The following is a 25,877-nucleotide window of genomic DNA, read 5'->3' as shown; positions in this document are numbered from 1 at the left end:
AAATGATAATAAATGTGGTTTAGTGAGTTGGTTTTAAAAAATTATAGTGTATAATTATGCAATTGACATAAAAAGATCAATAATATTTAAAATATTGAAAATTTATCATACACCGCGATCAAATTTATACAAATCTATAACCTAATGGTCTACACATACTATTACAGTGATGAGTGCGCTAATAACCGGCAAAATAACGTAAAAGATGAAAAACATAAATAAGCTGTGAGATAAAAAGAGATGAAACTAGTAGAGATGGAAAATTTAGCGATAGAAACCTATAAATTTACATTATATTGATTATCTCCCACCTTTAGACGTATCAGAGGAGTATGTCAACTAAAAGTGTCACTGTCACAGTGGTAGTTTCCAAACTCGTCTGATACATCTAAATGTGGGAAACAATCAATATAATGTAAATTTATAGGTTTCTATTGCTCAATTTCCCACCTCTACTAGTTTCATCTCTTTTTATCTCACAACTTAATATGTATTTTTCATATTTTGCGTTTTTTTTGCCCTTTCTTAGCGTGGACATCACTGTATAGATATGAAATTGATACGATCTGTCATTGTTAATAAATTAGTAATGTTTGACCCATCTTACAACTGCGATATTTGATAAAAATTAGTAGCACCATCTGTTAGAAAAAAATGTGTGTGTGTGTGTGTATATACACACGTTCCTATTACTGATAACTTGCAAATTAGACCAGGGTAATAAGAATACGCTAGAAATAGACCATGTTCGGGACACTCAAAGATCCAGGTAGCTGACTACTTTTTTAGTTATTGTATACCTATAGGATGAAAACCTACCTCTTTCCTGCTAGAGTTCGCGTCCGTTTTTTAATTATTAACCATTTAGTTCAAAAATCGCGATTTTTTCGATTTTTTGCACTCCATTCAAAAACTAAATAGTTGACATAAAATTACAAAACTCAGTTTTTTAGAGCATTGAAAAACCTTCAAAATGCCGATTTTTGAAAGTTAAAAAGTTAATTTGTTGCTACACAAACTGCAAAATAAGTGAAAATCGTTATTTGTTAATAACTTTTACTAAAACTACCTTAGAACTTTAGGGTTTCACCCAAAGTTGGGTATTGGGGTACTTAACAAACCCTCAAAATTTGAGACCGATCCATTCATTAGTTTAAGAGTTATTCTAATTGTTTATCCCAAAGACCTTTATTTTGCAATAACATAAGACAGAAAATAATGAAGATAGGGCAATTCTGAATATGCCAAATGAAAGTAGAAAACTGATACTATCAAAATGTACTAAAAAGCGATAAAAAGATTATCTAATATAGTCAAAAATCCTAATGCCAAATTTGTGAAATTTTGTAGTTTAAAAACATTTAGAATAACTTTAAAAATAATGTCTGTAGAAAAAGTCATTTTACATATTAGAAAAGCTGGTATTTTACACGAATTTTTAAAAATACAGTTTAATTGGTGACTAGTCGTGGTAAGTGAAGGGGGAGCTGGGAGCCGACAAATGCACGAGTTCAAAAACTATAAAAAGCAACTTAAAACTACTATCATTTTCTATATCTCGGGATCTAGTAAATATATTTTGATCGTTCTTTTTTAATTTGTATGTAATTTTTCTGTACATTACAAATATGCAATTTGTCTAGACATTTATTAATTAATAAACAGTCTAATTTGTTTAAACAATTTTTAAAAAAATATTTTTTTCCCAAAAATCCATGATTTTAATCATACTATCCCTATTAATCATAGAAAAAGTTAGGGTATACTTTAATAAATAAATTATCTTTAATAAATAATATAACTCTCTAATAAAAATCATTTATTTATTAAAGTGTACATTAAATAAATAGATTTTTGTAAAAAAAAATATTTTTTCAAGAATTGTTTAAACAAATTAGACTGGTTAGTAATTAATAAATTTATAAACAAATTATATATTTGTAATGTACGTAAAAATTACATACCAATTAAAAAAAGAAAGATCAAAATCCATTGAGTTGATCAGGAGATACAGCAAATTATATTCGTTTGAAATTGCTTTTTCGGTATTTTAACTCGCTGGATTTGTGGATTCCCCCTAGTAATCGTTTGCACTACATTTTTGAAAAATCGTAGAGGGTGCTGTGAAGGTATAATGTTTGTGCAAATTTTTTAAGAAAAAATACAAATCCCATTCTTTAAAATGGCATTAATGAGATTCCTTAATTATTATAAACAAATTAGCTGTGAATTAAAAAAACATAAAATATGGCTAACTTTGTCCCAAATGAGCCCAAGCTAATTTTTTTTATTTGAAAATTCTTGTTAAAATACTTTCTTTTCGAATATATAAAAAGATTGTTTCTACGGACAACATTTTTAAAGTTATTCTAAATGTTTATAAACTACAAAATTTTAAAAATTTGGCATTAGGATTTTTGACTATGTTAATTATTTTTTATCTTTTTTAATAACATTTTGATACTATCACCATTGTGTAGATAAACAATGCTATCACTCTTCTACTTTCATTTGGCATACTCAGAATTGCCCTATCTTCATTATTTTCTGTCTTATCTTATTGCAAAATAAAGGTCTCTGGGATAAACAAATAGAATAACTCTTAAACTAATTAATGGATCGGTCTCAAATTTTGAGGGTTTGTTAAGAGGATGGGTACGTATTTTCGGCTGCAGTGCTATTTAAATGGGGACTCATTTTTTTCGAATCCTGAGAAAAGTATTTTTGAAACATTTAAACGCAGAATGAAAGATTACGATATTTTCGAGGGCCGAAAGTCCCTGAGAACTTCTATAATGTTTATTTTAATAAGTTACAGGGGTGAAAAACTAAGAGAAAATGTAGTGTGATTTTGAATTTCAAATATTTCATTCAAAAGAAACTTTTTATTTATTCTAAGGGACTTTCGGCCCTCGGCAATAATATATTCTTTCATTCTGCGTTTAAATTTTTCAAAAATATTTATTGGTTTTTTCAGGATTCGAAAAAAATAAACACAATGTCCGTGGTAATATTTCCAAATCTATCTCTGTCATACAACGCACTCAGTCGAATAGAATATTGTCAGCATACTGTCAGTCAGACAGTGACAATTTTAAATATTTGACATGGCATCGGGAATATTTTCAGTTGTTGATTAAATAATGTTGATATATAATATAGTGTATTTGATAAATAATTGATTTAAGACGGGAACTTAATAAAAAGTTATTTATTGTGTATTATTTGTGGAAGATACAAGCAGAGCATACATCAGGATAATATATTCTGTGATCCATGTATTTTCTTGTTAAAGCTGTTCAAAATTGTAAGTGTTCCATAGTAACAATATATTATTAAAAAATCACTAACACTTTTCCTCTTTTCTCGATTGATTATTAGTTTTTGTTGTACATATAAATTATTACAATCACTGAATACATAGTGAAAAAATTATCACATTTAATAACTGAATTAATAATTTGCAATTATAAAAATAACAGTTATCCCAGAACATTCAAAAGCCATCTCTTTAAATTAATGATGACATTTTCAGGTAGAATGACATTCTAGTAATGTTTACATATCCATACCAGTGTGAATTTTACTACATGTAATTTGCCGTGTAAAGACAGAAAAATTAGGGATACCGGTAAAATATTTGCGAATTATGTACCGATGGCCTTAAGTACCCCAATACCCAACTTTGGGTGAAACACTAAAGTTCTAAGGTAATTTTAGTAAAAGTTATTAACAAATAACGATTTTCACTTATTTTGCAGTTTGCGTAGCAACAAATTAACTTTTTAACTTTCAAAAATCGGCATTTTGAAGGTTTTTCAATATTCTAAAAAACTGAATTTTGTAATTTAATGTCAACTATTTAGTTTTTAAATGGAGTGCAAAAAATCGAAAAAATCGCGATTTTTGTACTAAATTGTTAATAATTAAAAAACGGACGCGAACTCTAGGCAGGAAACAGGTAGTTTTTCTTCCTATAGGTCTACAATAACTAAAAAAATAATCAGCTACCTGGATCTTTGAGTGTCTCGAGAAAATCCTTATTACCCTGGACTAAATAGCAATTCTTCGCCTTCGCATTGAGTGACTATCGTGTCGACGACTTTAAACATGCCTGAACTATCTTAATCTACGTTATCTAACTTAACACTAATGAAAATAAATAAGGACTATTTAAGCATCGAGCCCTGATGCAATCCTACTTTCACATCTCGAGGGATTCTATCATATTATGCTTTCTCAAGATCAGTGTATATCATAAATATCAGTGTTTCTTTATTTCTGAATTTTTCCATCAGCTGTTTTATAATGAAAATTGCATCTGTTGTTAATCTGCCTTGCATAAAACCACACTGATGATAGGATATTCGGTTTCTTCACATATCCATCTATCAATTACTCTCATCCATATTCTCATGGTGTGAGTAATTAGTTTTATAGCTCTCCAGTTTCTGCATTGTTGTATATGTCACTTGTTTTTGTAAACAGATACTAATATACTGCTTCTCCATTCATCTGGAAATTTTTCTCACTATCATAATTTTATATTAAACAAACCTTGCTTTAGTTGCTCACTACCATAATTATTCTAAAATAAACCTTTTTGAAGTGCTTGAACAATTTCCTCGTTTGTTATTTTTTTGACCAGTGCTTTTACTGTCGCCGTAATCAACTGGTTTTCTGTCGTTTTATGTCAAATTCTTCATTTAATTAACTGGTAAAGTACTTTTTAGTATCAATTTTTATATGCTTTTCGTGCATTAGTATTTTATTATTTTCATCTCGAATACATCTAATCTGATTAAAATCTTTGGTCCTTTGTGCTCTATTATACATATACCTTTGCTTCGCCTTCCCTGGTATCAAGTTGATTGTATAGAGTGGTATAGGCTTCTGCTTCAGCTTTTGCCAATGTTATGTGGCATATTTTCGCTTCCTTTTAGGCGACTGCATATCGTTTTGACAATATATGTTTTAATATTCCGAATAAACCCTCTCTACCTTTAATATGTATAAGTAAAGGCAAGAAGTAAATAATAGCTATTTGCATAACAAGGGAGCAAAGTGCTACTTTTCCTCCCGAGAATGAAGTTTACTGCAGTAATCATTCAAGGGAGGAAAAGGCACTTTACTCCCATGTTCTACATATGATTTTTCCACCTTCCTCAAATAACAAGCCATTTTTTCATTTTTAAATAATTTATTTACGTAACTAACAAAATTTATTAGAACTAAAACTAACAAGTAGGTACAATATGACTGTCAAGTGTCAAAATATTAATGTACACATTGTTAAATCCAATTAACAATTTACTGTTTTTTACCATTCTGCAAAATACAGGGTGTTCTATAAATAAACGGTAAAATGCATAGATACTTACGTAATAGAAAATAGAATATTGTATACGGCGTCAATAAGGTATTTCATCAATGACATATCATGACGTCACTTTTACTTTTACTCCCTAGGGAATAAAAGTACTTTGTCTCCCTAGGGAGGAAAAGTACGACTTTGCACCCTACAATCATGTCAGGAAATGTATACTTTCGGTAGAGGTAGGTGGAAAAAATATTTTTCCACCTACCTCTACCGAAAGTATACTTTCCGGACCTGATTGTAAGGAGCAAAGTTGTTCTTTTCCTCCCTAGGGAGGAAAAATAAAAGTGACGTCATGGTATTTCATTCATCAAATATAACTTATTGACGCCCTGTACAATATCTATTTTCTATTACGTAAGTAACTATACATTTTAACGTTTATTTATAAAACACCCTGTATTTTGCAGAATGGTAAAAAACAGTAAATTGTTCTTTTGATTTAACAATGTTTACATTAATAATTTGACTTATATTTGACAGTTGACAGTTAGATTGTACATACTTGTTAGTTTTAGTTTTAATAAATTTTCTTGGTTAGTTACATAAATAAATTAAGTAAAAATGAAAAAATGACTTGTTATTTGAGGAAGGTGGAAAAACCATATGTATAACATGGGAGTAAAGTGCCTCTTCCTCCCTTGAATGATTACTGCCCTCCGCTACGCGTCGGGCAGTAAACTTCATTCTCGGGAGGAAATAGCACTTTCCTCCCTTGTTATACAAATAGCTATTTTTCGATAACTGAGAGTGATCTAAATTATGTTTGCTGTTGAATTAATGCTGATTTCATTGTACACTAGGGTGGAGCGAAGTTGACCGATATTTTTCATTTTTCTTTTTTTGAAATGGGCTAGTACCCAAAAGTTGTCTATTAGGTAGTATATTATAGGGGAAAAAAATCAACCCCCTGTGTTGTAATTTGGAGGTTCCCCCCGGGACTTGAAATTTGCCTATAACGTTGTATACATTAATAGCAGCTCTTCACTTGTATTTTATATTTTATCATTAAAATGCAACCCAGAACGCACCACGAGGAGGTGGCTGCTAAACGAGTTCCACCACCACCCCCCTCCGCCACCGCCCTCCACCCCCAAAAATTCTTTTCGGCCCCTAACTCATAATGTAAATATGGTATTATATAGTGTCTAGTGAGTACTAACGTTTTGTATTAAAATGCGGCATCTGTTGTCGTGAGTCTAATCTTGATTTGATAAATCCATCCCTGTTGTCCTCCCCACGGACCGCCATAGAAGCTTCGGTAACCAGTCTGACACATCGTTCAACTGCTTGAGTATTACATGGATATTTAACAATTTCCATTTGATCTGGCACTCCTATCATAGCCAAAATATCTTTGTTAGAAATATTAGCTAGTAATGGAGATTACGTCAGCCTGCAAGACTGCCAATCGATGAGTTCCACAAAGTCTGTGGCATTAAAATAAATTTTTGGAATAGTAAAAAATCTTATATATTGATTATTCTGATTTTGCTGACGAATTTTCAAGAGACGACCATAACCTAGCTCCCTTATGGACTTGGTTTCATCTGTTACCATCGCAAGTAACAGATTTTCTGGATGAGCATAGAAACCATTTCGCTGAATGACGGGATCAATAATTTCCAAAAGTTTCTTGTCAAAATTTCTGGACCATCTAATAATATTCAACAGATGACGAGGACCGTCCTTACATAACGGCTTTAGGTTAATATGGAACCATAAAGGTACGTACACCTTTAGTACGTATTCGCTTAGAATTTGAAGATTACTTGAGACTTCATTTGTGGATATATAAAGTCTAAGTATCCTATTTGCAGCTGTTAGCCAACGGGAATGGGATAATTTGCCCGGGTTTCGATTGGCTAGGCTCTCCGTGCAAATGCCAGAAGTAACAGTTTGACATATATCCCACAAATATTTTTGATCGGTACTTAGATCATCAGGAACAAGCACTGGAAAGTTTCCACTCTGTATTGGATTAAATGACACAACTGGCAAATTTTCACAGCTTTCTAAAGCTTTTCCAATGGTACCAGAATATCCGCTAGGTCCTGTTGAAGGTCCATCTAACTTTTGAAGTAAGTGCCTTAGGGGTAATTCATTTGCGTGAAAAAGGCAGATCAACCACTGCACGGGGCGTTTAAGATATATTTCCATCATTCTTATGGCACCATTTTCATTTCCAGTGTTCACAACTGTTCCGTCACATCCGATAGCATTTAAATGGGAAAAGTCCAACTTTGTCTCTAAGAAATTTACGATTGCTTGTTTAATATGAGATGCAGTTACAGACTGCGGCGTCACATGTCCTATATACTTGACGGGGGAGAATCAAATTGATGTTGTATACCATAAAAATACCGTGTATGTAATATATCTTATTATTGTAAAATTCGAAGCGTTCGGGGAACCTCTGAAATATTTTTAATTTATTTGTGCTTTTAACACGTTATTTTGTATACCGATAGACAACTTTTGCACACTACCCCACTTCAAATTTCGAAAATTGAATTTTTCGCTCCACCCTATTGTACACATTATGTACACGGGCCTTGGGTGACTATATTATTAGGGTTGACTATTAATATTATTATTAGAGTGGTCTGTTTTGTCCTCTGACAATAACCTGATAAAGTGTTCGAAGTATGCTACTACTATATCAGTAAGGTGCTTTTTGGAGTAATTTATGCTCAAAAAATCCGCCAGACTTTAGTTGAAAAATGTAATACAGGTTAATTGTCTTTTAAGGTAGATACAAAATAAAAACTATCAAATCTATTATTATATATTTTTTGTACCTCATCACTAAATGTCGGCGTAACTCAGTGGCTATGGTACTGGCTTACCAATCCGGTTAGCCCGGCTTCGATCCCCGACACAGAATACAAATTCATTTTAGATTTTGTTCATATAAAAGTTCATTAATTAAAGAAATTACAGAAATTAAAAGAATTGCAGAAAAAAAAGAATTAAAGAAAAAATTTGTTGAAACATAAAAATAATTAGCTGACATGAAACTTAAACCACAGACAGATAAATTCAATGAAATAATTGCGCTAGCTATTTAAATTAAGGCAACGTAATGTATGTACGTTATTATTTATATTTATATCTTTTATGTAATTTGGGTTAATTTTTTTTGTCTTTTGGTTGGTGTTTCATTGGAATTTCCCCCTTAGGCAAATTTCCCCTCTTAAGGAAAATGTCTAGATCCGCTACTGCTTAAACCTAAGCCAGATCGATCAGTTATAACTAAATGGCTTCTGAAAAAAAAATTAAACCGCTGAACTGAAAGTTAAAATTAAAAAAAGCTGTTGACTGACAGTTAAACCAGAGAATTAAAAAACTTTATTACAACTCATACACTGTAAACATAGTCATTTAAATTAAAACAAATAATATATTTTTCGGTAGACTGTATTTAGAATTTATTTAGTAAAACAACACATCAAACTCAATAATTTCTACAGCTACATCTTAAAACTTTTTTTTGGTGCCTTACTAAATTAGAGTCGGCTTACTCAGACTGAGTGAAGTGTACCCTAACATTGTATAAATGATTAGAGCCTACTGATTGGGATTTTTCCGAATTTCTTAGAAATGGACACTGAGAGTCCTGTTGTTTGGCCCGCATGGTGTTATTCAGGTAAGTAACAAAATAAGGTTTATACTCCTGTATTTTCTCATACTTCTGTTAACATGATGTTAATATTTAAACTAGACCGTCGGTTTCTTATAATAATAATTTCTCTATTTTGCGTTGATCTTAGTTTAGACACCGAAATTTGATACAAAATAAGGTGTTATCTATGCGGTCTACCTAGAATGCGGTATACCTACTTCTCCATAAAGCTCTATTTATAGTGTGCTGTGTGTTACCTATCGCAATTCGCAATCTGGAAATTCCTGAAGGATTAAGCAAAATAATGAAATGCAAGGAAACTCTTGTAGAGTATGTAGAGATAAGTTTTATTCACAAGTAATAAATTAAAAAATAAATAAATTTAACTTTATAATAATTTTTGTAATATTTATCTAGCATACATTACTTAGTTGGTTTACTAAAATGTATAGCTAAAACCGTTGACTTAATGTATATTCAATCAATGCTGAAACTAAATAATATTGAAGTCAGACATTTGTCACTTCTATCTCATCTCCTTGTTGATTCTATTGTCGCCGAACCACCTTCATTGCATTCCAAAAATTGACCTGCCTAGCCTAGATCCCATAAAATTGCACTACACTAACCCTCTCAGTTTACTACCTGTTTTTCACTTTATTCTGTTAAACGAAATATTTATTTGAAGGAACATTTTACAAAATTTTACATTTTACAAGGAACCAAATTCACACTATAATGGTAGTATAGCTATACGTTACATTGTTGGATTAAAGACGTCTTTCGAAATTTTTTAGAGCTAATGAGTAAAATGAACATGTTGTTTTTAAAAGTTCGGTTATTGAATGCTTATGGTAACAGGTAGTGAACACCATTTTTTCCATTGCGCCTATGTTTAGCCTGTGTGTCTGTGTGTATAAAAATGACATATATTTTCGATATATAACAAGAAAAAATGCGAAAACTATAGAGAATTAAGTGTGACGTCATCTATTGGTAAGACTGTGTGGAAAAATTGGACTTCATTAAGTTGGAGGGTCCGAGAAGTTAGCCACATTAGATTTTCATAGAACGTTGAACCAGTGTTGCCGATGTCACGATATGAAATTATGTTAAGCGGTTGCTAAAATTATCAGATTTTGCCAAAAATTATGTTAAAATTTTTTATCGCCAACCCCTGTCACAAGCCACAGAACTTGGACAAAATTTCAGTAGAATTGCTCCTAATTTTTCGGTAGAAATCGTCAAATTTCGGTTGATTTTATTTTTTAATTATTTGGCTATCACATTGCAAAAAAATGATACTTTATTATACTTCTATTATAGGTACAAGTATTCAAAAATAAACTACCTTCGTCATAATATGATGATCAATAATCATCATTCATCATAAAAATCACTCAAAGTTCAAAATCGGTTTACCTTAAAAAATGTATTTTCTCGGCTTTTTATAAAGCAATTGTCTTCATTTTTTTTAATCCATAAGTTACTTAGTTTGATATTAATGATATTTTTTATATGAAAACCACAATCCTCAATAGTAATTCACTATTCAGGTAGGTACATTAGTCCCAAAATCAAATATAAAAGGTGGTCATAAAATTGATATCTGTATCTGCTGAACATGTGTCGCAAGTCGTAGCTAGTATTCTAAATGCAAATGCAAACAAATAGAAGAATTCTTGAAAATTTACTAAACTCTATTGCCAAATCTATCCGTATAAAATTATGTTAAAATTATCAATTATGTTAAAAAAATATTTATTATCAGAATGCCATAAAAATTATGTTAAAATCTGATAATTATGTACAAATCGGCAACCCTGCGTTGAACTGAAGTTTGACAGTGTTGCCATGTGATTATAATGTATATAATGTATAATATATTGCACGCTTCAAATATACAGAGAAAGCTTCGAAAAGTACCTTTTTACATTATTCTATGGATTTTGATATTTTTTAATTTATGTAAAACACGAAAGAATAAATATTTGTTGTTTGTTTAGATATTAATTGCAGTTAATTACTAGAAATTTTTTTGTGGCAATTGCCCTGATAGATTCCTGGAGAGATTTGGCAACAGAGTCAGAACGGTTAAATTTGTGTTTGCCAGATTGCACAGATGTTCCGCAGATATACATTTTATGACTTTCTTTTTATTATATTATATTTCTTTTTATTATTTTATTATTTGGAATTAATGTACCTGAATACTGAAATGCTCTTAGTTACTGAAAAGTGTTCACTTCGTCAGTACGCTATTTTTGTATTTATTTTGTCTTTTTTTAAATATTAAAATGCCTACAACTATTTTGTATCACGTGAAAGACTTATAGTCCTTTTACCCATATTATATATAGCTACAACTTCCATTTTAGACAAATTATTTTTCCTAATAGTACTGTGGACTTGTATATCTGTATTTTCAGTTGTATATATTCTGGCGCCTGTTATTATCACAGCTTTTTAATATTATTTCTGTGGACTTATATATCTGTGTTTTCAGTTGCATATATTCTGGAGTTATTATTTACATTATATTTAATATTTCTATCTTTAATCAATATTTAGATAATCTGTAATATTTATTGTATTGGCGACCTTATTATTTATACAAAGCTTATTTTTATATAGCTAATAATAAACTAAAAGTATATAGTAATAAAATCTTAAAACAGCAGAATTTTACTTATTTTACACTTTTTAATTAGAGAAATTTAAAATTTTTTCTCGTTATTTTATCTACATAGTTAATGTTTTCCACGTTAATAAATAAATTAATAAAAATATATCACATGCTCTTTTCCGATTTATCCTAAGAACACATGGCAACACTGTCATGCCTTCATTTACTTATATCTGTAGCTAACTTCTCGGACCTTCCAATTTAATGTTGCCCGAAAAATTATACGAACTAGAAGAAGAAATGACACATTTAGAAGAGCATAGAGGATTTAGAGCTGTAGGTCTTATATAGATAAGATAACTTATTCTCTCAGACAACTAATTGGAAAAACTAACAAATGCGAAAACTATAGAGAATTAAGTATGACGTCATCTATTGGTAGATTCTATGGAAGAATTTTACGAAGTCGAGTAGAAGAAGTAATGACAGGTTTAGAAGAACATAGAAGATTTAGAGCTGATAGATCTTTTATAAGTACAGTGGAACCTCGATAACTCGGATTAATCGGGACCGCGGCCGATCCGGGTTATCGAAAATCCGGGTTAGCTGAAGAATATGGTAAAATTAATAGAATACGGTATACTTACAGATAAACTCCGTTATAATTGAAACAACATGAAATATATATGCACACGTTAGGTTAGCATTACATAGACAAAAAACAACAAGACTGTACTACACACAATACAGTCACAATCGGAACGATGATATTTAAAAACAGTGGAGACTAAGACCATTGTTTAAAAATGAATTTTAGTTTTTAAGTCTTTTTTAAACAATGCTAAGACAGTTTGAAATAAATAAAGGAATACTACTGGTGCCTGTTGTTTCCGATAATCCGAGACAATGAACGTGGCTCTGCCGCCGTGTGCCATGAGTCATTTTTACTATCGTATAGTTCAAATTACCAAATACACATTATCTCGCAATTATATTACATACATTTTTATTGTTGAAATGTTTGTCTGATGAAAATCTGTCCGGGTTAGGACTTTCGGGTTATCGGGGGCCGACTTATCGGGATTCCACTGTAGATAACTTATTCTCTCAAACAGCTAATAATTGAAAAATCTAACGAATTTGATAATGAACTACATATACTTAATATTTATTAACTTAAAAAAACTTATGGTAGTGCACTCCTGAAAAACTTTTGGCTTACGATGAAACAGAAAAATATCTAACTTAATTATGTAAACGCTGTTAAAGAATTATGAAGGCAACATACAGTTAACAAAGGGCTAAACACAGCTTTGCTGTATGTCACCCATTCTATTTAAAAATATTCGTCAATACTGTACTGAACCAATGGACAATCAAATATCCTATGGAAATTCGAATTGGGATCAGCAAATCTACACTCCTTTATTTGCAGACTACTAGGTTGTCATTGTGGAAGACAGGACGATGCAAGTTGCCTGGAAATTAATGCAAAGAAAACTAAGTATCTCGCAACAAGAAAACATGGTGCAAATAATATAAAAACCGATGCAGGGGACATTAGAAGAACACGATATTTAGGATTTCAGTTAAATGAAGACGTAAAAAGACTAATTCAGATATTCAACACAAAATAGGAAGTTGCAGAGAGAACCTCTGCAGAGAGAAGAAACTACTTGAAGAGAGCCACAAGAAAGTTACATTTCCTACTATGGGAAAAAAGTTTGTCAACTCAATCGAATAAAAAGTTGTTGAGATCGTTTGTAGAAATCACTGTAATGTAAGGAGCAGAAGTGTGGACATTATCAGAAGAGAATAACAGAAAAGTAAATACGGTTTAAAACAAGGTATAGAACATGTTGTCAAGTTACACCGGGTCAGAAATGAAGAAATTCGGAAAAGAAGAGGTATAGAAAATACGTTACTAAACAGGATAGAAGCAAAACAACTGTCCTGGTACGCTCACAGGAGGAGAATGCCACACTTATTACCGAAAGATTACCGAACCAAAGTTATAATTGGTACCACAAAGAAAAAGAAAGAGTAGCAAAACGATGGAAAAAAGGTATCAAAGAGGCGATTAGAAAAAACTCTTGGAATTGTAAAAATAATGGTGTAAGAAATCGTTAGAATATTATTATAATACTATTTCGTCAAATACTTTAATGGATATAACTGTTATGACCTTATGACTGAGGGTTATATGTCAATTAAGTTTTGTATTTGTATTATTTTTAGATAAAATTTGCAAAAGTATGTAAGTACATTTCATTCTTAATAATTTATTATTATAACAGGATATTTATTTTATCTCTCCAAAATTACCTCCTTCACTGAAACTGGCAAGTCGTTTAGAAACACAAAAACTATCAAAGACTCACTTTTCTACCTGTGCTGAGCCTTTTAAAAAGCTTTATTATGGGTATGGGTTGTTTGTTATTGGGCGAACATACCATTGAGATTTCTCGATTTTACGAACTTTGTCCAGTCACTCAAGGGTCACCACTAATGGCTACTATTTACACAAAAAGTTGAAGGTCAAAATACCGAGAGTTTAAAGATAAATAGTAGCATTGGCGTGGGAGAGAAAAAACAACCCAATGATAATCAAGGTTATCAAAATAATAGTTAATATTTAAAATTAAATTAAAACAATGATATTCAGCACATAGCAAAAATTAAAATTAAATCTTATTGAATATTACTTTCGTACGACCCATGTCGCCGTTTGTTTAAACGTACAGCTGAGAAAATTGACTCCGTTCAAGATGTCATACATCAAAACCCAAAAACATCCACTTCACTAGTGGCTCAATAGGGCTTTTCATTCACAGTCATAGGCGTAACCAGGGGAGGTTTTGGGGGTTATAACCCCCCCCCCCCATTGGGATGAACTTTGAGCTCTATACGCTTAACACCATAGCCCTCAGAGACCTTCCAGTAGTTGTAACCCCCCCCTTTCAGGTAGTTGTAACCCCCCCTTAGGATGATCCTGGTTACGCCTATGTTCACAGTCATTTGTTTCGAGCTTCTGTCATTATGTCGTATAATCCGTGTATATTAATATTATACACGGATTATACGACATTTGACAGGAGCTCGAAACAAATGACAATCGATGAAAAGCCCTATAAACAGATTTACCACATGGCTCGGGTCAACTTATTTCAAAAAAAAATTTAAACTATCAAGCTTACAAATTACAATGTTTTTAGGAGACAACATAAACAATGATATTTTAGTATAATAGCCTTTTTTACATGAAGCTTGGTGTTAACTTTTCTGGGTATGCTAATTCACAGGCTATGAGTTGGTGGTGATCTGAAAACCCTTACTTATTTTTTTGTCGAAGAGTCAATACATTTACAAAAAGTCATTAAGGTGATACAGTAGCGATCAACAGGTAGCCAAAACGCGTTCCAAGATTGCGGCTGTAATTTTGAATATTTTTTCGAGATATTTGGCACACGTATTCGTAATATAATAAAGAATGGCGGTACAGAGCCCAATTTGAAAAATATATTAATATGTGGAAATTACTCTGTAATTAAATACAATATTAAAAAAACGAGCCTGTACCGCCATTAAGAAGAACAAAAAAATACACTTTCTTCAAATAAACTTTTTTATCCGATGCCTAGATTTTGTGTCATTTTGGAACTACTAATGAAATAAAAATTTTTAGTAGTTCCAAAATGACACAAAATCTAGGCATCGGATAAAAAATTTATTTGAAGAAATTGTATTTTTTTGTTCTTCTTAATGGCGGTACAGGCTCGTTTTTTTAATATTGTATTTAATTACAGAGTAATTTCCACATATTAATATATTTTTCAAATTGAGCTCTGTACCGCCATTCTTTATAATATTACGAATACGTGTGCCAAATATCTCGAAAAAATATTCAAAATTACAGCCGCAATCTTGGAACGCGTTTTGGCTACCTGTTGATCGCTACTGTTTCCTCTTAATGTTTGGGTTCAAATAAACAACAAGATAACCTTGATGTAGATCTCTCTCTTCAATTCTGACCCCCAGGAAGGGAGTGTAGTGGTCGACGTGATGTGTATTGTCCGTCTCCAAAGATCTCTGTCTCTGGTCATTTCTTTTAACTCATGCATAGGTCATATGTCTTTAGCATAATCCTGATGTAGATGCTAGGTCATAAATTAATCAAAGAAAATAAGCATGCAGAATTAGGTAAAGGGACAAGAAAACTCCTGGCTCTCATTAAAAAAAAGCCACGGAAGAAGTAAATTATGTGCCTGGAAATATAATCAATTGTCATCTTAGTATACTCTTTGTATACCCTAGGCCCTAGATATAGCAGACTACCCTGCTATAATCCCAAAGCCGCGTCAGCGGTATAAAACGGGAGACCATTATATTATTATCTCAGTATCATATTATCAAGTAAACATGAAGAAGCAACATATTTATACTACTGCATAGCAGTGGTTTTTTCTTTTTTTAAGTCGTTTGTTTTTTGTTTGTTTGCTTTGTAAAGCTTCCATTAACAGTAACAGAAAGTACTACCCAAGCTAACTTACTATAATAAAGGTTTGCATCTAGAACGCTGATTGAGGTTACTGAGAGATTTTTGAGGCAGAGACAGAGCCCTATTTGGGGCAGAGACAGAGTCCTAATTGGGGCAGAGATAGTACTATGCATTTCCTGGGCAGATATGGATGTGTGTATGTACCTATGTGTATTTTGATATATGCTGTGCGGAGACTGCAAAGTTGCAGACTAGTACGACTGCAAATACCTTATGTGCCTAGAAAGGTTACCTACTCCTCTATTCAAGGAGATCAGAAATGCTATCATCAAGTTCGTCAAAAGTATCGGCATTTTAGAGTTCGATTAAAATTGTATGGAAAAAATCTTCATAGCTCGAGATGAAGACAAGCTAAATAATCTACCCGTATATGTATTTGCAGAGTGAGGTTAAAAGGTTTTGGCCTCATGAACCTCTACACTTTTAAAAAAATGTTTTGTGTATATCGTACTTCGATGTTTGTGGCTTCTATAGATAGGTTTTAGTGCGTAGTCAGTATTTACGCTTTATTTTCGGAGATCTTGTTCTATAATTTCCTGATGGCTGAGGCTGTTTTGCTTCTTTTTGGCCCATTGTTTTCCTATAGGAAGCTAGGGAGTACCACCACCTGCCAAGACCAATATCGACAATGACGAGAATGAAGTGGAAGTGCCCTTCCACCACGACAAGGTCTTACGATTCTCGGAAAAAGTATACGACCTTACTACAATTAGATCAGGGTGCATCTGTAAACATATTAGTACATTTGGATGTTGAGAGGTGACTCATATTTTTTTGTAGAAATTGCTTGAAAATAACTCATAATAATATTTAAGTTATTCTCCCACTCAAAAAGGTCCGGAACATTGTTTAAATAATCAAAATGTCAAAAAATTAAGGAAAAATTCGATTTTTTTCTTGATTTTTTGATTATAACTTTAAAAGTATTCATTTACAAGAAAAATTGTGCTAACATAACAGTTGCGTAATTAAATTTCCTACAATATAGGATTAGTTAAAGATTTTAAAAATTGTCACTCTTGTTGCAAAATAGCAATAATTGCGAAAAAACCATAAAAAAACAAGTATTCGAATTTTACGTCTTTCAACCATTTATGGTAGGTACACTTAGGACCTTAATATTTCACCCAGAAAAACTTTATGATATAGTAAAACAATACTGTAAATTTAGTTAAGATCGGTTGAATAAATTTTGCAAAATTAATTTTGCAATCCAGCTTTCGCATAAAAAATACAATTTTTCAAAATGTTGCAGGACTGAAAATAAAGCATACAGCAAGTTAATTCTTTTTCCATATAGAAGAATACTGTACCTTTCACTTTCAGTTTGCAAAATTAAAATCGGTTAACTACCACGACGTCAGGAATTTTTTTAAATAATAGTTATTTATGATGTAAGTGTTAAAAGTACACGTTTAAGGCTAACATGTGAAAGTTTGCAGAATGAGCGATAGCGAGTTCTGCAATTCACATGAGTGCCTTAAAAATGTACTTTTTAACACGCATATCATACATATTTTTTCTACAAACGTAATTACAGGACAATATCTACAAAAACTTTTACTTGAACTTGACTGACATTCCATTTTTATATTTTTTTTGACATTACATCAAAATTGACTATACGGTCAATACGAACTGCAGTGCCTTAAAAATTTTAAAGCACTAGTGCCTTAAAGTAGCATTTTTAACGCTCGTATGGAGTGCTAAAAATTGCATTTTTAACACGGTTGTAGAAAAATATTATACGTTTGCTTTGATAAACGGATACGTTTGCTTTGATTGGGCAATCCAAGGACCTTTGATAATGATTGATAAATTTTAATTTTTAGTACATTTCGATATAAATAAATAAATTTGTTTATTGCAAAATAAAAAATACATACTCTGTCCTTTGAAATAACACTTTTTTAGCAAAAACTTTCCTTGTTCATATATTTTAACATAGAGAACAAAAATTTATTATTTTTAAACATATGCAATTGTTTAAACAATATTTCACAAACAATAATCAAATTAGTTTGATTTTTTGGAATTAAAATATTAAAATACAACAAAATATGGAGTAAGAAAATAATATATTAGATAAAGATTGAAAGAAATGTTGGTGGAAATTAACTTGTGTAAATCGAACACCGCTGTACTGCGCGTAGCACCAAAAATTATTGTTTATTAAAAAAAATTCCTGGCGCCGTGGTAGTAAACCGATTTTAATTTTGCAAATTACAAATGAAAGGTACAGTATTCTTCTATATGTAAAAAAATCAACTTGCTATCTGCTTTATTTTCAGTCCTGCAACATTTTGAAATAATTAAGTTTTTCTACAACCACTATTCAAAGTGCACTTTTCTGCACGGTTTTATGTTAGCAAACTTGATATTTTCTCACAGTATAAGATATTTGACATTAGTGTGCAGAAAAGTGACGTTTCTGTGCCGCAAAGTGACGTTTCTGTGCCGCAAAGTTCTTTTCTGCACAGTTGACTACCTCATTCTGAGTAACGTTATATTCTGTTTACATCCGTGGACTACCGCATTCTGAGTAACGTTATATTCTGTTTACATCCGTGGTTAAACTTTAGACAAATATAATATAACCTATAAGACAATTATTATATTTAACTATAGCATAGAAACTAAATTATGGATGTTACAACTGTTTTATTTTACAATTTTATTCTTATTAAACATTTTATAATTATCAAATAACCAATAAGGATTTAGCAACCTGTGCAAGAGACGCCGAATGAAGTAGGTTTTGTGTAAATCCGTGACTGCATAAATATAATGTCAATAATGTGTAATAATTGTTTAAATTTAAACAAACTAAGGCAGTGCATTAATTTTTTAACTGATTTCTGTGCAATTTATTTAGGTATAAGGAATTTAAATTGATTAGTAGGTATTAATTAAATACAGTTTAAAATTTATCACATAGGTACCTATTATAATTAATCGTCGTTTGGAAATTGTGATTTTTATTTTTAGGAAAAACTGTGCTTGTAGAAAAAGTATAGTGTGAAACACGTGCAGAAAGGTAATTTCTCACTCGTTTGAATTGCGGCACTCGCTTGCGCTCGTACCGCAACTTTTCAAACTCGTGAGAAATTAGTACCTTTCTGCACTTGTTGCACAATATACTATTTTTTGCGAAAGATGGATTGCAAAATTATTTTGCAAAACCTATTGAACCGATCTTAATGAAATTTTCAGTACTGTTTTACTATATTATAATGTTTTTTTTTTTGATAAAATATGAAAGTCCTATGTGTAGCATAAATGGTTGAAAAACGTAAAATGCAAATACTTGTTTTTTTATGGTTTTTTCGCAATTATTACTATTTTTTGCAATAAGAGTGACATTTTTAAATTTTTTAACTAATCTTGTATTGTAGGAAACTCAATTAAGATACTTTTATGTCAGTGAAACTTTTCTCGCAAGTGAATACTTTTAAAGTTATAATCAAAAAACGAAGAAAAAAATCGAATTTTTCCTTCATTTTTTGACATTTTGATTATTTAAACAATGTTCCGGACCTTTTTGAGTGGGAGGAGAACTCAATTATTATTATATGAGTTAATTCCAAGCAATTTCTGCAAAAAAATATGAGTCACCTCTCAACGTCCATCTCAAAACGGATGCGCCCTGAACTAAATCTACATTATAAAGATATAGTTGATTTGAAGAAACTGCCTTGTCATTTGAAATTGGTTACAAAATTTACTAAATTCTGAAAAAAGTGTTTTATTAAATGTTCAACTTTTTATTTAATACACTGCGATTAAGTTAACTTCACCAACTAAAATAATTACTATCTCGTTGTATATGATAAAAGCTTACCTGAAAAATATGTCTTCTCGACACTTACCTCACAATCTAAGGACCAATAACATCTATCGAACATCCTGTATATCTCGTGATGTAATTTGAGTCTTTATAGTAATTATCATCGCCGTCTATAACCATTACTGTAAATACCACGAATCACGCTATGTCTTCGTCTTTCCATCTTCGAGTTATTTAAGAATTCAAGTACAATTCAAGAATACTCAAAAGTACCAAGAAGACTTGACGAGTATCGAGTAGATTGGCTACGATGTCCATCTGTCAAGGAATTATCTTAAGAGCCAGGTGGTCAACGATAACTTCGGAAATTGATTTGCATTTGTTTGTAAGAAAACAATTGATTGTTAAATTTTTCTTGATGAATTAACGTACAAGTCAATTTGTATTAGGAAGAATGTGAACTTTTTCAAAAGGTCACGAAACAATGTTCATGAAATAATGTTACCACCACGGTTTGCTCTTTAAATTACGTTGAGGTGATGACAGATATTGCTAATAATTAAAGAAATATTATAAATAAACAAATATTAATAGTTGTATGTATGTTTTGTTGCATAATAGTTTTAGAAATAAGGTGCAGATATTGTTTTTGTTAGTTTTACGTGACTAGTATTGGCAAATTGTGTTTGCTAAAGTATTTCATCAAAAATAATTAATTTCACACATTTTATTGGTTCAAGACCTGGTAGATATTTTTGGGTAGGTATTTGAGGTATTCTGAAAATTTTTCGTATAATTCTTCCTTATTCCAATACAAAATTGCAGGGCTGGCTGGAGGGTAGTGGTCATTTACGTCATCCAAACATCTTGTTCTGGGCCCTTTTTTCGCCTTGCTCTGGGCTTCCATTATAATATTTTTTTTGTTGTTTTTGCATCTTCTTTTCTCTGGACATTTTCCAGCCCTGACAGTCTTTGACTTTTCACAAATTGTGTTACAATATCATACCCTTCATTAATTCGTTAAGCTCGTCGTTTCTCCTGATTCTCCATGTGCCGTCTTGCTCTTGCACCAGGCCATATACTTTTCTGAGTATCTTTCTCTCTAATGTTTTGAATTGGGCTTCATCTTTTTTCGTCATACCCAGATTTCACAACGAATCATGTATAGTTCTTAGTATGAATATATTGTCTGTAGTGGCTCTATTTGGTCTAAATCCATTTTGATAATCACCAATTAGGTATAGGTATGTTTGGGATATTCTAATAATTTATTGTAGATAATACCAGAAAGAATTTTGTATGTTACATTTACCAATGTAATTGGCCTATTATCTTGGCATTCCCTCTTATCGCCTTTTTTATATATTGGCTGTATAAGTCCAACTGCCCACTCCTCCATAGGGTACTACGGGTCTAACTAATGTTTTGTAGATTTGATAATTTTTGTTTAATAATCTCGGTATCATCACTATTTTATTATCAGAGTGTGTATGGTTCCCACTGGAAATACGTGCATTAATTTCGCTAGGGAATTCATTTGATTGATTACTGTGCTCATTCACAGGTTCAATAGTATATTTTTCTATTGCGATATTATTTTCATTGCCAGGTGTTCTTAATGATAGCTACATCGTGTGCACATGCAGTAATTTGTACTGTTTTGGTATTTATATGGGTGGTTACATTGGTTTTTTCTGATGACTGCCTCAAGAACTAAGTTGAATAGCATGGTTGATAGTGTATCTCCCTGCCTCACTCCCATGTTCATATCAAATAGTAGATTCAGTTTTCCATTTATTCTAACTGCTGATTTTGAACCCTGCAACGTCATTTTTATAAGGCTGATATATTTTAGGTATATCTAGATTACGAAGATCTTCCAGAATCTTGTCTCTTTTCACAGTATCAAAAGCTTGTTGAAGTCTATATCGATATTATTAATTAATTCAATTGTTAAAAAAATAATTTTTTTCAATCCAGTTTTCTTGCGTTTGTATTTATTTTTCTCATAAGCTTATCACTTTAAGCATCATGTGTTATATATTTTTGAAATCAGTACAAAGAGGAGAACCCAAATACATATAAAATAAAAAAAGTTGAAGTAATTCAACAAAAATTAATTGATCATACGGGGGTAACAGGGTACCTTTTCCGGCAAGCTTAAATATGGCATAATGTCTCCCTCCTCCTTCAAGTATTATTTGACGTGTTTTTGCGTTTTTCTAAAAATCAGTGGTTGAAAAGTTATTTAAGGTGGATAGTTTTATCTGAAAAGCACTGCAAGTATATAATATGTAGTTATATATCGTATTTATAAGCTTTTTTATATGGTCTGTAGTTACGCCAGTCAATGGGGGCAAGAATAGGATATTACCTCCGAATTCTATCCTACTGCATGAATTTTAATGAAATTTTGGGCCTAGCGTTTACTTATCTCCTAATTCAAAGTCTACCGTAAGCCTATGTGTGCTTTTATCTTGGGGGTGGTTCCCACCCCTTCTTAAGGGTGGAAAATTTTTTGGTTAAAAGTACCACGGAATTTGCTAGAGAACCTAATTCTAAGCAAAACTGTTCTATATATTTTTTTGAAAACTCAATACTTTTTGAGATATTCCTGGTTGAAAATTGGCCATTTTTATTGAAACATACATAATACCTTTTCGAATGGTTTTTTGCGAATACCTTAAAAACTATGCATCTAACTAAAAAACCTATTATAAACATTTTTGTAGGCTATAAAAAAAAACAAAGAGACACTTGCCTTTATAAATCTTCTAGTTATAATACAAAAAGATATATGGTAGGTGAAAATAGTTTGCTGTTGGTACATTCTCAAATTGGTGTATTCAACTTGAAATAATAAAATCTTTATTTTTCTCCATGTAACTTGAAAATAATAAGAGATACAGTAATGAAAAATAAAAAAAAAATTTTATCCGAAAAAGCCTTACATTTTTGTGTGGTAGGAAAAGGAAAATTTTTAAGAAAATTTAAAAATGCTCTCTATAATTTGATCTTATTTTTTTTTTAAAACCATTCATTTTAATCCAGGCCAATTTTTTGAGCATAGAAATAATATTATAATAAAAAATATTGTAGAAGGAAAACGATATACAGGGTGATTGATTAGTAGGGTAAAGCTCAATAGCTCCGCAATAGTAATAGATAGCAATAAAAGTTAATAACAAAAATTTTAGCCACCTTTGAGCTTCACATTACAAAATTAGTTAGAATGTTACAGGGTGTTCGATAACACAGTGGCAGACCAAACTTATGTTTTTTAAATGGAACACCCTATATTTTATTTTAAATTCGAAATCCTGTTAACTTCTCCATCACAAAAATATAAAGGTTTGTTATGTTATACAGGGTATTTACAAAGTTATAACCAATTTTATATGAAAATCGTAACAAGTTCAACTCCCTGTATAAATAAAAATAAGCAAAACAACAATGGTTTATTAATGCCATATTTTTTAACGTTTTGTCAAAATTTTGAAGAATGGTCGATATTGCTAATTTTCTTTATATCAAATACAGGGTGAGTCAAAACGCAAGTACATTATTTTCTCAGTAATTTTAAATGGAACACCCTGTATTTTATATTCCTATTGAAAAGTACCATTACCGTACTTTAATTTTTAGATAACATTCCCTAAGTCTAAATTTATTAGTTTTCGAGATATTTTCATTTTTCAATGGACCAGTAGCGTGGCCACCCAAATCACGAGGATTTAATAAACTGGACTGATTTTTTTGGGGTTACGTTAATAATGAAGTTTATAAAATACCTCCAACAACAACAAGGGATGAGATGAAAAATAGAATACAAAGTGTATTTCGATGTGTTAATTTACAAATGCTCCGTAGAGTAAGTAGCTCATTCAATGATCGCTTTTAGGCGTACATAAATGTGTTAGGAGATAATTTTGAACACCTTATGTAATTAAATATTAAAAATATTTTATTAAAAGTAGCTTCTAATTTTTTCAAACATGTTTTTTTGCAAAATGTATTACTGATAAATTATGTTTCGTTCTTTATTTGTTACATTGTTACATTTACATACAAAAGTAGTGTTTAATTGTCTTCACAAAATATATTATTTTGTGTGTTTTTTTGTAAAATTTATTACTAATTTTCTTTGTTTATTTGTTGCATTTACATAAAAAGATAGTTTTTAATTGTTTCAAAAATGTTGCATGTAGTGGTTGTGTTTTTGTTTGTAAAATGTATTACTAATAAATTATGTTTATTTCTTTATTTGCTACAGTGTTACATTGATTACCGGATTGATAATCGGTAATCTTCAATTGTCAATTCAGTCATGGCTTACTTAAAATTTAGATAAATTTAAACACCTAAAATAATTTGCTCGGAAAAATGAAAATATCTCGAAAACTAATAAATTTGGGCATAGGGAATGTTATATAAAAATTAAAGTACGTTAATGTTACTTTTCAATAATGATATAAAATACAGGGTGTTCCATTTAACATTACTGAGAAAATAATGTACTTGCGTTTTGACTCACCCTGTATTTGATATAAAGAAATTAGCAATATCAATAATTCCTAAAAATTTTGACTATAAATAAAAAAATATTGCATTAATAAACCATTGCTGTTGTGCTTATTTTTATTTATACAGGGAGTTGAACTTGTTACGATTTTCATACAAAATTGGTTATAACTTTGTAAATACCCTGTATAACATTACAAACATTTATATTTTTGTAGAGAAGTTAACAGGATTTCGAATATAAAATAAAATATAGGGTGTTCCATTAAAAAAAAACAAGTTAGGTCTGCCACTGTGTTATCGAACACCCTGTAACATTCTAACTAACTTTGTAATGTGAAGCTCAAAGGTGGCTAAAATTTTTGTCATTAACTTTTATTGCTATCTATTACTATAGCGGAGCTATTGAGCTTTACCATACTAATCAATCCCCCTGTATTTAAATTCTGATGGATGATGGGTTAAATATACTTCTCATTTCTTCTTAAAATACATTAGTCATCAACTTTTTTGGAGAATATCTCGCTTAGTTTGAATGTAATCGACATTTAGTATTGCTTGTTTTAAAGGTGTTTTCAAGCACTACAAAAGTTATAAGTATCATTATACACCTAAAATCGACAGTTTCTCTGTTATTTCAAGTTGAATACATCGATTTGAGCATGCAGCAAAAAATAAACTCTTCTTATCTACCATATCCCTCTTTGTATTTTAACTAGAAGATTCATGAAGGAACGAATCTCTTTGTTTTTTTATAACCTACAGAAATATTTTATATAGTTTTTTGTTAGATGAATAATTTTTAAGGTATTCGCAAAAAGCCGTTCGAAAAGGTGTAATTTTTCAATGAAAATCGCCAATTTTCAACCACGAATATCTCAAAAAGTATTGAGTTTTCAAAAAATAATAACAGTTTTTGCTTAAAATTAGGTTCTCTAGCCTTTTCCGTGGCTATTTTAACCAAAACATTTTTCACCCCCGAGAAGAGGTGGGAACCACCCCCAAGATAAAAGCGCACATCGGCATAGGGTAGACTTTGTTCATAGATCGATAATAAATCGATATAGTGGGATGGAATTCGGAGCCAAATACCCTCATTGACTGCCCTAAAGCCGGGTCCAGACACGTGTAACGTGTAATGTAAGATTACGTGTAATTTAGCATCAACAGTGTGGACGTCACACGAACGTCCAAACGAATCGTTTAACGAGTCTTATTTTCCACTCAGTTATTTACTCTCGAAAAAAATTTTTGGATCCCAAATACCGGGGTTTTGTTGGTATAAGCAGGTAGATTCGTCAAGCGATTGCTCGCCACACGTCCAAACGGTACAACTTTCACGAATGCCGTCCAAACGGGTACTGCGTGCGAGCGCCTTTGTGT

The 25,877-nt window shown here is 31.2% G+C and overlaps 1 protein-coding gene across 7 annotated transcripts in view; it reads left to right on the top strand.

Annotated features, from left to right (window-relative positions):
* Positions 1 to 25,877, top strand: part of LOC126885168 (uncharacterized) — a 910,187-nt gene that overhangs the window by 576,076 nt on the left and 308,234 nt on the right. The window contains exon 2 of one of the 7 annotated variants that reach the window (XM_050651596.1): positions 8,851 to 9,026. The exons of 3 other annotated variants lie outside the window; for them this stretch is intronic. In XM_050651596.1, coding sequence (XP_050507553.1) covers positions 8,981 to 9,026 — 46 coding nt within the window. In that variant the 5' untranslated portion in view covers positions 8,851 to 8,980. Of the gene's footprint in view, positions 1 to 8,327; positions 9,027 to 25,877 lie in introns of those variants that run through there. 3 more of the 7 variants (XM_050651595.1, XM_050651593.1, XM_050651594.1) reach the window with 3 other exon arrangements.

The sequence above is a fragment of the Diabrotica virgifera genome, chromosome 5, assembly GCF_917563875.1.
Source record: "Diabrotica virgifera virgifera chromosome 5, PGI_DIABVI_V3a".
Taxonomy (NCBI): Eukaryota; Metazoa; Arthropoda; class Insecta; order Coleoptera; family Chrysomelidae; genus Diabrotica; species Diabrotica virgifera.
Note: the sequence above shows the minus strand (reverse complement) of the source record. Positions and strands in the feature narration are given on the sequence as shown.